Source organism: Arachis duranensis, chromosome 7, assembly GCF_000817695.3.
Source record: "Arachis duranensis cultivar V14167 chromosome 7, aradu.V14167.gnm2.J7QH, whole genome shotgun sequence".
NCBI lineage: Eukaryota > Viridiplantae > Streptophyta > Magnoliopsida > Fabales > Fabaceae > Arachis > Arachis duranensis.
The window spans coordinates 21,725,779-21,737,097 of record NC_029778.3 but is presented as its reverse complement, the minus strand read 5'-3'; the positions used below and the strand labels follow the sequence as shown (position 1 = coordinate 21,737,097).

Below are 11,319 nucleotides of genomic sequence, written 5' to 3'. Positions count from 1 at the left end.
GGACCAAAGTCTTTCTTCTCACCACCACCAACCATCTTGCACCGCTGCGACGTCTTTTTTAGCCCCAGATAGTGTGGCGGTGAACGGAAGTGAGCTGAACTGTTGAAGTGAGTTCTGATAGTATGGTAATTTCTGGGGTGAGTAGTGAGCTCCCGACTATTTGTGACTTGTAAGGGAGATTGGGGTGTATGAGATGTGTTTCAGAGAGCTGTGAAAGACTGAATCAGGTGTCAACTAAACGTGTCACACCATCTCTTCAGTGACGGAAATAGACTGAAGGACTAATTTAAATTACGTCTTAAAATTTTAAGATATAAATTGGGCCAATTGAAAATTGGAGGCCAAATTAAGTCGATGGTCAAATTTTAATAGTCATTTTAAGTAGAGTAAAGTATCATTTTTGTCCCCAATGTTTAGAGTAAGTTCTAAAGTTGTCCCTAACGTTTCAATCGTCCTATTTAAGCCCCCAACGTTTCAAAATTGATTCAATGTTGTCCTGTCGTTAGGGATCCGTTAACAGAATTGACGAAGGGACAAAATTGATACGATTTTGAAATGTTAGGAACTTAAATAGGATGAAAACGTTGGGGACAAAAACGATACATAGAAATAAATTTTAGTTTTATCCTTCAATAATATCAATTTTTTACTATACATAGTATTCAATTATTTTTTAATCACATCTAAGTAAATTACACTTAATCACATTACTTTCATTTTAAATAAATTTATTTTTTTATAATTTTAAACTTAAAGTTATAAGTTAATATAAAAATATAAAAAAATTATTTAGAATAAAAGTAATGTGATTAAGTATAATTTACTTAGATGTGATTAAAAAATAATTAAATATTATATACAGTAAAAAATTAATATTATTGAAGGATAAAATTAAAATTTATTTCTATATATCGTTTTTGTCTCCAACGTTTTCGTTTTATTTAAGTCTTTAACGTTTTAAAATTGTCTCAATTTTGTCCTGCCGTTAATTTTGTTAACGATTCCTAACGACAGGACAATATTAAACCAATTTTAAAATAATAGAGACTTAAATAGAACAATTAAAATATTAAAATTAAAACTTATCCCAAATGTTAGAAATAAAAACGATAATTTACTATTTTAAATATTAACTCCTACTAGAAATTTATGCTGTGGAAACAAAAAAAATGAAAAAATGGAAAAGCATAGAGTACACGGGATCAAATCCAGCTACCCGCACGCAAGACAGTATTCCTGGCATTGGGTTCTGTAATTTTATCAGCTGCACCTGCGAAAACCAACCCCACGTGATCCTCGTGCCTGGACCACCACCACTGCAACCATCTTCTTCTTCTTCTTCTTCTTCTTCATTCTTCAACCTTACTCTTCCAACCCAAACCCATTAACCCTATTTTGTTACACCCCCGGCGTACGTTAGCCTGCACCACTGAACACTCTCACCTCCCTCCTCCTTTTTCTCTTTCTCTCTCAGCAGCGGCACCACCAGCACCAAATCCCTAAAAGATGCCAACCACCCTCAACTCCATTTTCCTCAACCCCAAGCCTTCCTGATTCACCAAGGAACATCAGTTTCAGCCACAATTTCATGTCAATTTCAATTTCAATTTCATTTTGATTTCATTAAAGCGCAATGATGGGCTCTGAGAACCAGAGCTCCGAGGTTTCAGAACCCACAGAGCAAATGCACAACCTCGTACTCCACGACGAACACGACAACGACAATAACGACCACAACGGCGACGATCCCCTCGGCATCAAATCGTACTCCAACTACCGCAGTGCCATGTCCACCCTTTCCGACACCCACCACCCTCTCGCCGACACCGATCCCCTCTTATCGCCGCCGTCGCCCCGCCGCCACCACTTCCCTGACACCTCCTCTTACATCGACCCTCCTTCCTATAACGACGCCGTTTTCACCCCCTTCAACGGCGCTGCTTCCTCCGTCGATAGCCCCTCCGGTAGCTCCGACAGCCCCTCCTTCTCTGGATCTCGTTCCCCGACCTCGGAGTACATAAAGATCACCGTGTCGAACCCTATCAAGGAACAGGAGAATTCCAATTCCATCGTTCCCAGCGGTAACAGCTATGTTACCTACTTGATCACGACGAGGACGAACGTGCCAGAGTTTGGAGGGAATGAATTCGGAGTCCGGAGAAGGTTCCGGGACGTGGTCACGCTTTCCGACAGACTGGCAGAGTCGTACCGGGGCTTCTTCATCCCACCAAGACCAGATAAAAGCATAGTGGAGAGCCAGGTAGTTAGAAGTTTGTTACAATTTCAGTTGCTACTGACTAGTTCAATTCTGTTATACAGACTATACTTGATGAATTTGATGCATATAAATTTGGTAAGTTTGGTTGAGCAATACAATTTTCTCATTCACTTGTTTGAATAACAGGTTATGCAGAAGCAGGAGTTTGTGGAGCAGAGGAGGGTGGCCCTGGAGAAGTACCTGCGGCGACTTGCAGCACACCCTGATGTGGCGTCGAGGATGCTGGACGGTGCGGCAAGGCTTCCCAAGCAGTTGATGGGGGAAAGTGTGATTGGGCCACAGGAGGTTGTGCAACCCGCGAAAGGGGGAAGGGATTTTATGAGGCTGTTTAAGGAGTTGAAGCAGTCAATGGCCAATGACTGGGGAGGTTCTAAGCCGCCAGTTGTGGAGGAAGATAAAGAGTTCCTTGAAAAGAAGGAAAGGATTCAAGAGCTTGAGCAGCAGATCACTAATGCATCTACACAGGTGTTCCTCTGCTCATGGAACTGTCAATTGTGTGTACTTATCAGTAACTTTTTTATTTTATCTTCCATGTGTCTGATAGCTTGTTTGATTTGTCTTGTAATATGTTTTGCAGAGTTTTTTGACTCGATTATTATTTGTTACTGTGAATTTTTCTCATCATTGGCATATTTTGTGCAGGCTGAATCACTTGTCAAAGCTCAGCAAGATATGGGAGAAACCATGGGTGAACTAGGGTTGGCATTCATAAAACTGACTAAATTTGAGAATGAGGAAGCTGTCATGAACACGCAGAGGGTACGGGCTACGGACATGAAGGGTTTAGCAACAGCTGCTGTCAAAGCTAGCAGATTCTATCGAGAATTAAATGCTCAAACAGTGAAGCATTTGGTAAATTACGAAATCATTGTTTATATTATTTTCAACTTCGTACTTTGCTGATTTTCTGGTTTGGATGATCACTTTCAAACTCTATAAAATCAATTGCAAGTTGCAAATTTTCTTAAAGTGGTGGATTATAAGCTTTGCATGATTATAACCATACTAGGTGTACATCAAAATCAGCTACTAAAGTTAGCCACTAGTGTAGAATACACATTGAAGTACAAAATACTCATTAAAATGAGTTAAACTACACATGTACACAAATATATAGTGGCTGATTTTTGGTGTGTACATAACATTTTTGTTATACGAACTATGTTCTTAGGCCTCAGCTTTTGCGTTAGTCTTCTCTTTGTCTATTAGATATATGAATACCACAAGATGCAATATTCTTATGACGATCGTGCTCATACCAAAGGACTACTCACCAAATAATTTGGCTTGGTCATTTTCCAATTTATGCATAGCAGGATACACTTCACGAATATCTTGGATTGATGTTGGCTGTCCATGGCGCATTCTCAGACCGTTCAAGTGCATTATTGACAGTGCAGACTCTCCTATCAGAACTATCCACCTTGCAGTCTAGAGCTGAAAAACTTGAAGTGGCATCATCCAGAGTTTTTGGGGGTGACAAATCAAGGATGCGGAAGTTAGAGGAGCTACAAGATACCATAAAAGTTACTGAAGATGCTAAAAACGTGGCAATTAGGGAATATGAGCGGATCAAGGTATGGCGAACATTCAAGTGTTCGTAAAATTTTATTTATTGTTTGAAGGTAGTTTTTCAACATTATATAGCTTTCTGGTTTGAGGACAGTGTGTGATCCAAATTTATATGAATTTCCAGTTAAAAGTATTTGTTGATGTTATGTATTTTTGATCCATTAAAGTTGTGCCTTTTTTGTTTTTTTTTTTTTTAATAATTTCCTTGACAATTAAACACCTATAAATTGTAACAGGTGATTAATATGTGTTAGTGAAGTTGCACCACCTGATTAATATACATCACTGATCTCTTTATCAATAAGAATTAGTCTTACATCACTGTTATTGTTTTGATTTTATGTAAAAATTTATGGCAATACTTTTGGCTGCTGCTAGAAATTTCCAACTCAGCCTGATTTATAAGGGCTCTGTCTCCTATTTATGTTCAAAGTCTGTCATTTACAGATCCATTTCAAATTAACTTCACCGTATGATTCTTAGCTATAGCTGAAATGTTTCAGACTTAATTATTTATCTTTGCTTACTCTTTATGGTTAAATCATTTAATCTTCAATTCTGAAATTGGTTGCAATGCGACTTTCCTTGCATTATGTTTTATGCAATTCTTATTTAATATACATGTTTTATTTTATTGCTGAATATTCAATTGGCTGATGGCGTGCCAAATTTTCAATGCAGGAGAACAATAAGAGTGAACTTGAAAGGCTTGATAGAGAGAGGCGAACAGACTTCTTAAACATGTTGAAAGGATATGTTGTTAGTCAGGTATGACTTAGTATGTTGTTTGAAAAGAGTATATATGACATGATATGTCACTCAATCAATCATAATTCTTCCTGCTCGTCTCTGAATGAAGCTCGTGAAAATTCGCAGCAAAATTTTTTCATTTCAAGTTCTAAGAATGAGTATAGTAGATTTTGATTCAGCTGCTTTTGAATTCAGTAGTGCATGCACGCTTCTGATTTAGTTCCTTACCATCTTTGTGAATTAACAAACAGGTGGGGTATGCTGAGAAAATAGCAAATGTATGGACAAAAGTTGTTGAAGATACTGGTGGATATGTGAAAGAAAGCACTTGATAACTGTGGCTGTAATTTTAAATGTTCATCTTTTATTCATTTATGTGCCACAATCTGGAAATACATTTGTACCTATGACAATAAACTAAAAGGAAGCACTCTCAGGTTTCTAGGTTCTCTCTCACACTTGTACTCCTCAGTTCTTACAACCTTTCTTACACATCAGTTAAAGGCATTCTTGATGTTGTAAATTCGCCTTTCTTGTTTTGTGTTTGACTGAATGCAGGTTTTGCAATTTTTTCCCCTTTTCTTTAAGCTGTGCAATATGATTTTTTTTTTTTTATCTATCTAGCATCACTTTTTAATTTGAGAAAAAGACAAATAGGTCTCTTGACCTTTTGTCACGCGGATATTTTGGTCTTTGAGGATTGAAAAATATATTTACGTTCCTGATTTTCTCAAAACCAGGACATTTGGATCCTTCCGTGCAACTGAGATTGTGAAACGTAACGAAGATGTCTGATATGGATGCCGTTATGTTGACCTAGCCATAACGGTGTCCAACGTGGATGTGGCAGAATGGTTTAGGCACAAAAAAGTCCCCCAACCTTAAAATGACACCGTTCTATGCTCAACTCAGAAACCTGACCCGACATTGCAATCCCTCTTCCTTCTCATGCTCGCTGAACCTTTTCCCTCCTCCATGGCTTCTTCAACGCTTGCTGAATGGCGACTGCCTTGCTGCTGTTGGTTGGAAATGGAAACGCTGCCCCCAACCTCTTCATTATCATCATCCGTTGGTTACTCTCCTTCACCTGCAATGTCATTGTTGCATTCCCTTTGAACCAAATTCCGCACCAGTCTTCTTCAAAGGACAATCATGAACATCGCCTGCCTCGCTGTTATTGGTTGGACTGACAACTTTTCCCTCATTAACCGAGTAAGAATTTTAAAAGAAAAAAAATGGACAGAAAAAAAACAACAAGGAACAGAAAATTGAAGCAGACATGTCACGTAGAGAATGAAGGTAGGAAGAGAGGGTGATGCTTATTCGAAGCAATTTGACAATGAAATTTTTGTTCGGATAAGTTCGGTGGGCAAGTTGAATGCTAAGTTCAAAGACGCGTTGCAGCAAGAGTTCGTCCATAAGGATGCTAATGAACGAAAGAAGATTTTTCAGAGAAAACTAATCAAATACATGATGCATTCTTATAGTTGCGGCCGGCGATCATAGACGATCTTTGTAAGACCCAGAATTTTTGAAAAGTTGTTACAAATTAATTTCAAATTATATATTTTTATTTATAGTTTTAAAGTTCATAAATTATTTTATTGCAGATAATTAAAGGTAATTTTGATTAATTGGATTTGAAATAAATTAAGATCTTTGTCGAAACTCGATAATCTTAGATTATTTTTCTATTTACTATTTAATGTCTTAGAAATACAAAATAATGATGTTTGGATATTTATATTAGAATTTTAAATAATTTTATAATTTTTGAATTATTTCTTATATTTAAAATTATAAAATTAATAACAGTAAAATAATAAAATTTTTATAGGATAATATNTTAGGTTTTATTAATAAAAAAATTAGTTATAACGTAATATATTTTTAATTAAAATATTTTTATATCACAAATAATATTTTAAAGTAATTTTAAAGATTAAATTAAATTTCAAAATAAATACCATATAACCTAAATTGATTTAGAAATTTTCAAAGTCTAATTAACCCAAATATTTAATTCCATACCCAAACCCTAATTCTGGTTAAATCAATTTTTTTTTTCTTTCTGTCCCAAATGAAACCTAGCTGCTATCCCCACCCCCCTTCAGCCACCGAATCCCTTTTTCCCCCAATACCAACACAGCAACTTCATGGAAGGGGAGAGAACCGACGGAGAAGAGGAGGAGGAGAGGGGGGCTGCACCAGCGCCACTGGGTTTCGCCACCAGTGCCGATGCCGCTGAAGTAAGGAGACGCCGAGCTGCTGCACGCGGGGAGCCGTTCTGTCGCCGCGCCCTGCCCAGTTGAGGCCGCGGCTGCTGTCCGCAGGGTCGTCTTCGTCACGGACCGGAACTAAGGCGAGAGAGAAAGAGACTGATGGGAGGGCATGCACGCGAGAAGGGAGGAAGGCCTCGCGAGGAGCGTCGCGCCGCCGCTGCTGTCCGTGCCGGTGCCGTCGCCCTCGCCACTGGTCCACCTTGGAGCCGCCGTCGAAGCTGAATCACGGAGAGAGAGAGTTCGCGAGTCAGAGAGGGCTGCGAACCTGGAACCGCCGCGCCCAGTCACGTCGTCGCCGTCTCTGCCCAGCGGCGCCACTGGTGATGGTTTGCCGAGAAACTACGCCGCCATCGCCGGAAAAACACTTCCGCCGCCTTTGCCGCCGAAAACAGCCGCTGAGTCCTCTGTGTTGGTAAGCCCTTACAGCTTCTTTATCTGTTAAGTTCTCCATTACCATGAGAGTTGTGGCTAAGGCTGTTTGTGCTAGGAGTTTATCGCGAGTTGTCGCCGTTCTGGTCACTGGCTGTGGCGTTGGTGTTGCCGGAACCGCCATTTGTGCTGCCATTACTTGGTTCCCTCGAGTACGGCAAGCGTTTTTGTTTTGAAGAGTCCTTTAATGGCTTCTCTATTATCTTACGCTTAGGTTTTGTGGCGCAAATTGCTATAAGTTTGAGTCTAGTTATTATATGTTGCGATTAGAATTGCTGTAGTTATTGCGAAAGTGGCTTGGAGCTGAGGTTTTGGTTGCCGTCAATTTGGGTTGAGGCGTTTGGGCTGTGGTTTTGCGTATTGAGGTAGGGGCCTTTTCAGAAAAAGCATATTTTATTATACTGGAATTATTATATATGGATATTATGTGGTAAAATTGTAACCTTGAGTTATTGTATAAGTTTTATGTGATGTTGGTTGTCTTGAATGAATATGAATGCTTGTGTGACTAGATTATTATTCGATTTTGTAAAGCAGACTGTTATTGAAGTGCTTCTTTAAAATTGTTTCTTAAAAATTTGTTAAAATCAAATTTAACCTGTTGTAAAGGAATTGAGTCCGAATTTGTTTTTCTTGAAAGATGAGAATGATATGAATTTTCGGAATCGGTCTGATTTGAAATTGATTTGGTTTGGAACACGTGGGAGGGGTTGTGGAATGGTTTGGTTGGGATCCAGAAAGGGTGGCAAAGTCCAAATTTTGAAGGAGGTGCTGCCGAAATTTCTATAAAAACCTTAGACTTTGTTTGAAAAGTTATTTAGAAAGGCTTGAGATTTGAGAAATTGTATTATTTGATTTATTAAGAAAATAGTTATATTTTCGAGTTTCATTTATTTGAGAAAACTATATGTCTTGAGTTCGATTTACTCAGAAAGGAATTACTTTATCATTTCGAATCACCGAAGAAAAGTTCTATGTTCCAAGATTGATTTTTAATATAAAAAGGGCTTATGCTTTTAGTTAGACTTAAAGGATTTCGTTCAGAGGAACTTTTAGTGATTTTGAAGGAAATTGGATTCTTGATTGAATAATTGCGTTTGTGACATTTTAGAAGAAGTCAGAGAATTGATTTTAAGGAGAAACCTGAAAGTGGTTTTGATTTAAATGAATCAGTTTCGTTTCAAGTGAATTTGGCTTTGGATTGGGTTGGGACTTGTGACTTTATATGATCCGATTTTATAATAAACTCTGTTTTTATTTACTTAAACCAAAAATCTATGATTTTAAGAGTTTCAATGAATTTTTAAGAAATTGAGATAGGTTGTCCCTCCCTAAAGTCTCGAGACTCTGCTAAGAAATTTCTATACCAAATTCAGTTTTAGGATGATTGATTTTTGGAGCTTTTATAAGAGATTTTTAATTTGGTTTAGTTGCTGAATTGTTTGTAAGTTTAAGAAGGATGTTGTGGAAATATGACTTGTTTTGAAAGAGGAAATTTCTTTTGAGAAAGATGGCTTATAAGCTAGAAGTGATTTGAGAATGCGAATTTTGAAGTTAAGAATGAGATTAATTGAATTTGATTTTCAAAGAAAAGTGCTTTGATAAAAGTGATTTACGGCTTGAATGATGATTTTATGAGTTTTATGATGTTAGATGATGGAAGTGCTATTATGTTATGAGTCGGAACGGCTGTATATGATAATGAATTATGACTATTTGTGGAATATGTTATGAGCCAGAATGACTACTTATGATAATGAATCATGGCTGATTGTGGAATATGTTAGGAGCCGAGTGGCTGAGTATGAATATGAATGGTTATTAAATTGTTAAAGTGATTGTTGCACTTCCAATTATCTGAGATACGAGTTTCATTGGGTGAGAGCAGTGGCTAGTCACCACGTGTTCCAGGTTGAGACTCGATACTCTGCTGACCCTATGTCGTAAGTGTGGCCGGACACTGTGAAAGTTCCGGATGAGCTTGCCCCTGTGAATATACACCGGTGAGGGTGTTGGATGTGAATTATGATTATGATTGTGAATAACTTGAGTTGGAGATGCACGACAAATGGACAGTCCAATGGTTAGCTACCAGGACTTGTTGGGTTGGCTTTATAACCGACAGATGAGACTCATCAGCTATTAGGACAGGCATTCATCATTTGCATCTGTGACATTGTTTGGGTGTGTATATTGTACTTAGTTTGCCTATGTGATTAATTGTGTTTAATTGCTAATTGCTCTATTTGATGTAACTGTTTGTTTATGCTTGAGCCTCCTACTTGTGTTTGTGACTGAAACTTTGTTGGATTGTCGTGGATTGGTTGCAGTTTGGATTGTTTTGGGCCTAGGGTCATGGTTGATTATGAGATGGGCCGATGATTGGTTTTGGTTTTGTGTTTCTGATTTAGAAAAGTATGAAAAACTAATCTGGTTCAGCATAGATAAATCATTTGAAAGGCTTTTGAATTTTCAAGAAATGAACCGTTTCCTCTTTCAGAGAAGATTTCAGATTTTCTTTATAGTAAACCTTTGCTTTTGAAAAGATGCATAAGGTGGTTAATAATCACTGTAACAATTTTATCTTGTGTATCCTATTACAGTAATTTCTAAAAATCCTCTACTGAGAACCCTTTTGAGGATGATGTTCTCACCCCCTACAATTTTTCCCCTTTTAAGATATGGACGCAGAAGTTACGAAGAGTTCATCTAGTTGTTGTCGTGATGTTTTGTATTGCTTTAGTTATTGCTTATTGTTCTCTCGCCTTTATCTTTATACATTTTGTAAGAGGGATAGAAATTGTATTGGTTAATACTTGTAAGATTATTTATTTAATATATAAACATATGTATGAACTCTTTGTGACTTTTGTAAGTTGTATAGTATGTATAGATGTACGTTACCTAACAAAAGTATTTTGGAGCAGTATTGCAGTTTAAAGTTTTAAACATGCTCATATTTTAGTATTAAATAATATAAGAGTCGTTGTAATGTACGAGCTATCAGAGTAGTGCAGCCGAAAGCGTAAGCTTGATAGTTAGGGTGTTACAATCTTAGGAGAGGGTTTGGACAGGAACGATGTCGTTTTAGGGTTAGGGGATTTTTTTTCTTGCTAAACCTTTCTTCCACATCCACGTGGGGCACCATTACGGCCATGTCAGGATAACATCATCCACGTCAGATATCTCCATTACGCTTCACAATCTCAGTTGGACAGAGGGATCCAAATGTCTTGATTTTCAGAAAGTCAGGAATGTAAATATATTTTATAATCTTTAAGGACCAAAATTTTCACGTGACAAAAATTTAAGGACCTATTTGTCATTTTTTCTTTTAATTAATTTTAATATTAGAAAGATGGTTATGTTTTGCTTTGTTATTGAAAGTTGGTGTGTTTTACTCAGCTGTGGAAGTCATTTTCAAAAAAATTGGAGGGTCAGTTTTCGTTTACATGAAATTGGAGGGTCAGTTTTCATTCACATACCCACAAATTTCTTAATTTTGAATTTTAAATTTTTTATTTGCAAATTTGATTTACCAATTTGTCTTACAGTAAAAATAAAAAAAAAATTAATTACTCACAAATTGGACCATTTGATTTATGGATTCTGAAATATGAACTTATTACTCTAAAAATTTTACCTTCATATTTTAATTGAAATTTTATCTAACTCCAAATCGGGGTCTCATTTGATTTTTGCAATAAAAAAATCACCTCTATATTTTCCTTGACTAACAATAACACAATAACAAATTAAAGTATTTTAATGGATTTTTTACATGATTTTTTACCATAACATCTTTGACTTGGATTTCAATGAATTTTTACAAATTAAAAGCCTTTTTGACTTAGATATACGAATTAAAATATTATTTTTATTATTATTTATTATTTTCATTATTAACTAGGTTTTATAATTTTAATGTTAGAATTAGTTATAGTGAAATTAATTTCTTTTATCTATACAATTATTTATTTTACAATTTTAATTCCGAAATTTCTAAAA

At 36.7% G+C, this 11,319-nt stretch overlaps 3 protein-coding genes across 4 annotated transcripts in view; all 3 read left to right on the top strand.

Annotated features, from left to right (window-relative positions):
* The first annotated feature begins 1,226 nt into the window (after positions 1 to 1,226).
* On the top strand, positions 1,227 to 5,187 carry LOC107458250 (sorting nexin 2B). Its single transcript, XM_016076445.3, has 6 exons — positions 1,227 to 2,260; positions 2,405 to 2,743; positions 2,921 to 3,130; positions 3,595 to 3,855; positions 4,532 to 4,618; positions 4,852 to 5,187. The coding sequence occupies exons 1-6, from the start codon at positions 1,634 to 1,636 to the stop codon at positions 4,930 to 4,932; spliced, it is 1,605 nt and encodes a 534-aa protein (XP_015931931.1). The 5' UTR covers positions 1,227 to 1,633; the 3' UTR covers positions 4,933 to 5,187.
* Positions 5,188 to 6,991: 1,804 nt separating this feature from the next.
* Positions 6,992 to 7,798, top strand: LOC107458233 (uncharacterized). 2 transcript variants are annotated; one of them, XM_021127624.2, is made up of 2 exons: positions 6,992 to 7,294; positions 7,373 to 7,798. In XM_021127624.2, exons 1-2 carry the CDS (start codon positions 6,992 to 6,994, stop codon positions 7,523 to 7,525), a joined length of 456 nt encoding a protein of 151 aa, XP_020983283.1. In that variant the 3' UTR covers positions 7,526 to 7,798. The 2 variants fall into 2 exon arrangements, with proteins under 2 accessions (XP_020983283.1, XP_015931915.1); XM_016076429.3 differs by having other exon boundaries at positions 7,370 to 7,798.
* Positions 7,581 to 11,319, top strand: part of LOC107458218 (inositol transporter 1-like) — a 91,047-nt gene continuing 87,308 nt past the window's right edge. Inside the window, exon 1 of the mRNA XM_016076417.3 lies at positions 7,581 to 7,676. The gene's annotated coding sequence lies outside the window, so the exon portion shown is untranslated. The remainder of the gene's footprint in view (positions 7,677 to 11,319) is intronic.

Excerpts from the sequence above, each read along its gene's own strand:
- LOC107458250 (XM_016076445.3), top strand. The coding sequence starts at position 1,634 with ATGATGGGCTCTGAGAACCAGAGCTCCGAGGTTTCAGAACCCACAGAG. Across the intron at positions 2,744-2,920 it reads TCACTAATGCATCTACACAG|GCTGAATCACTTGTCAAAGC; the intron begins GTGTTCCTCTGC and ends TATTTTGTGCAG. Across the intron at positions 3,131-3,594 it reads CTCAAACAGTGAAGCATTTG|GATACACTTCACGAATATCT; the intron begins GTAAATTACGAA and ends TATGCATAGCAG.
- LOC107458233 (XM_016076429.3), top strand. The coding sequence starts at position 6,992 with ATGCACGCGAGAAGGGAGGAAGGCCTCGCGAGGAGCGTCGCGCCGCCG. Across the intron at positions 7,295-7,369 it reads CCGCTGAGTCCTCTGTGTTG|GAGTTTATCGCGAGTTGTCG; the intron begins GTAAGCCCTTAC and ends TGTTTGTGCTAG.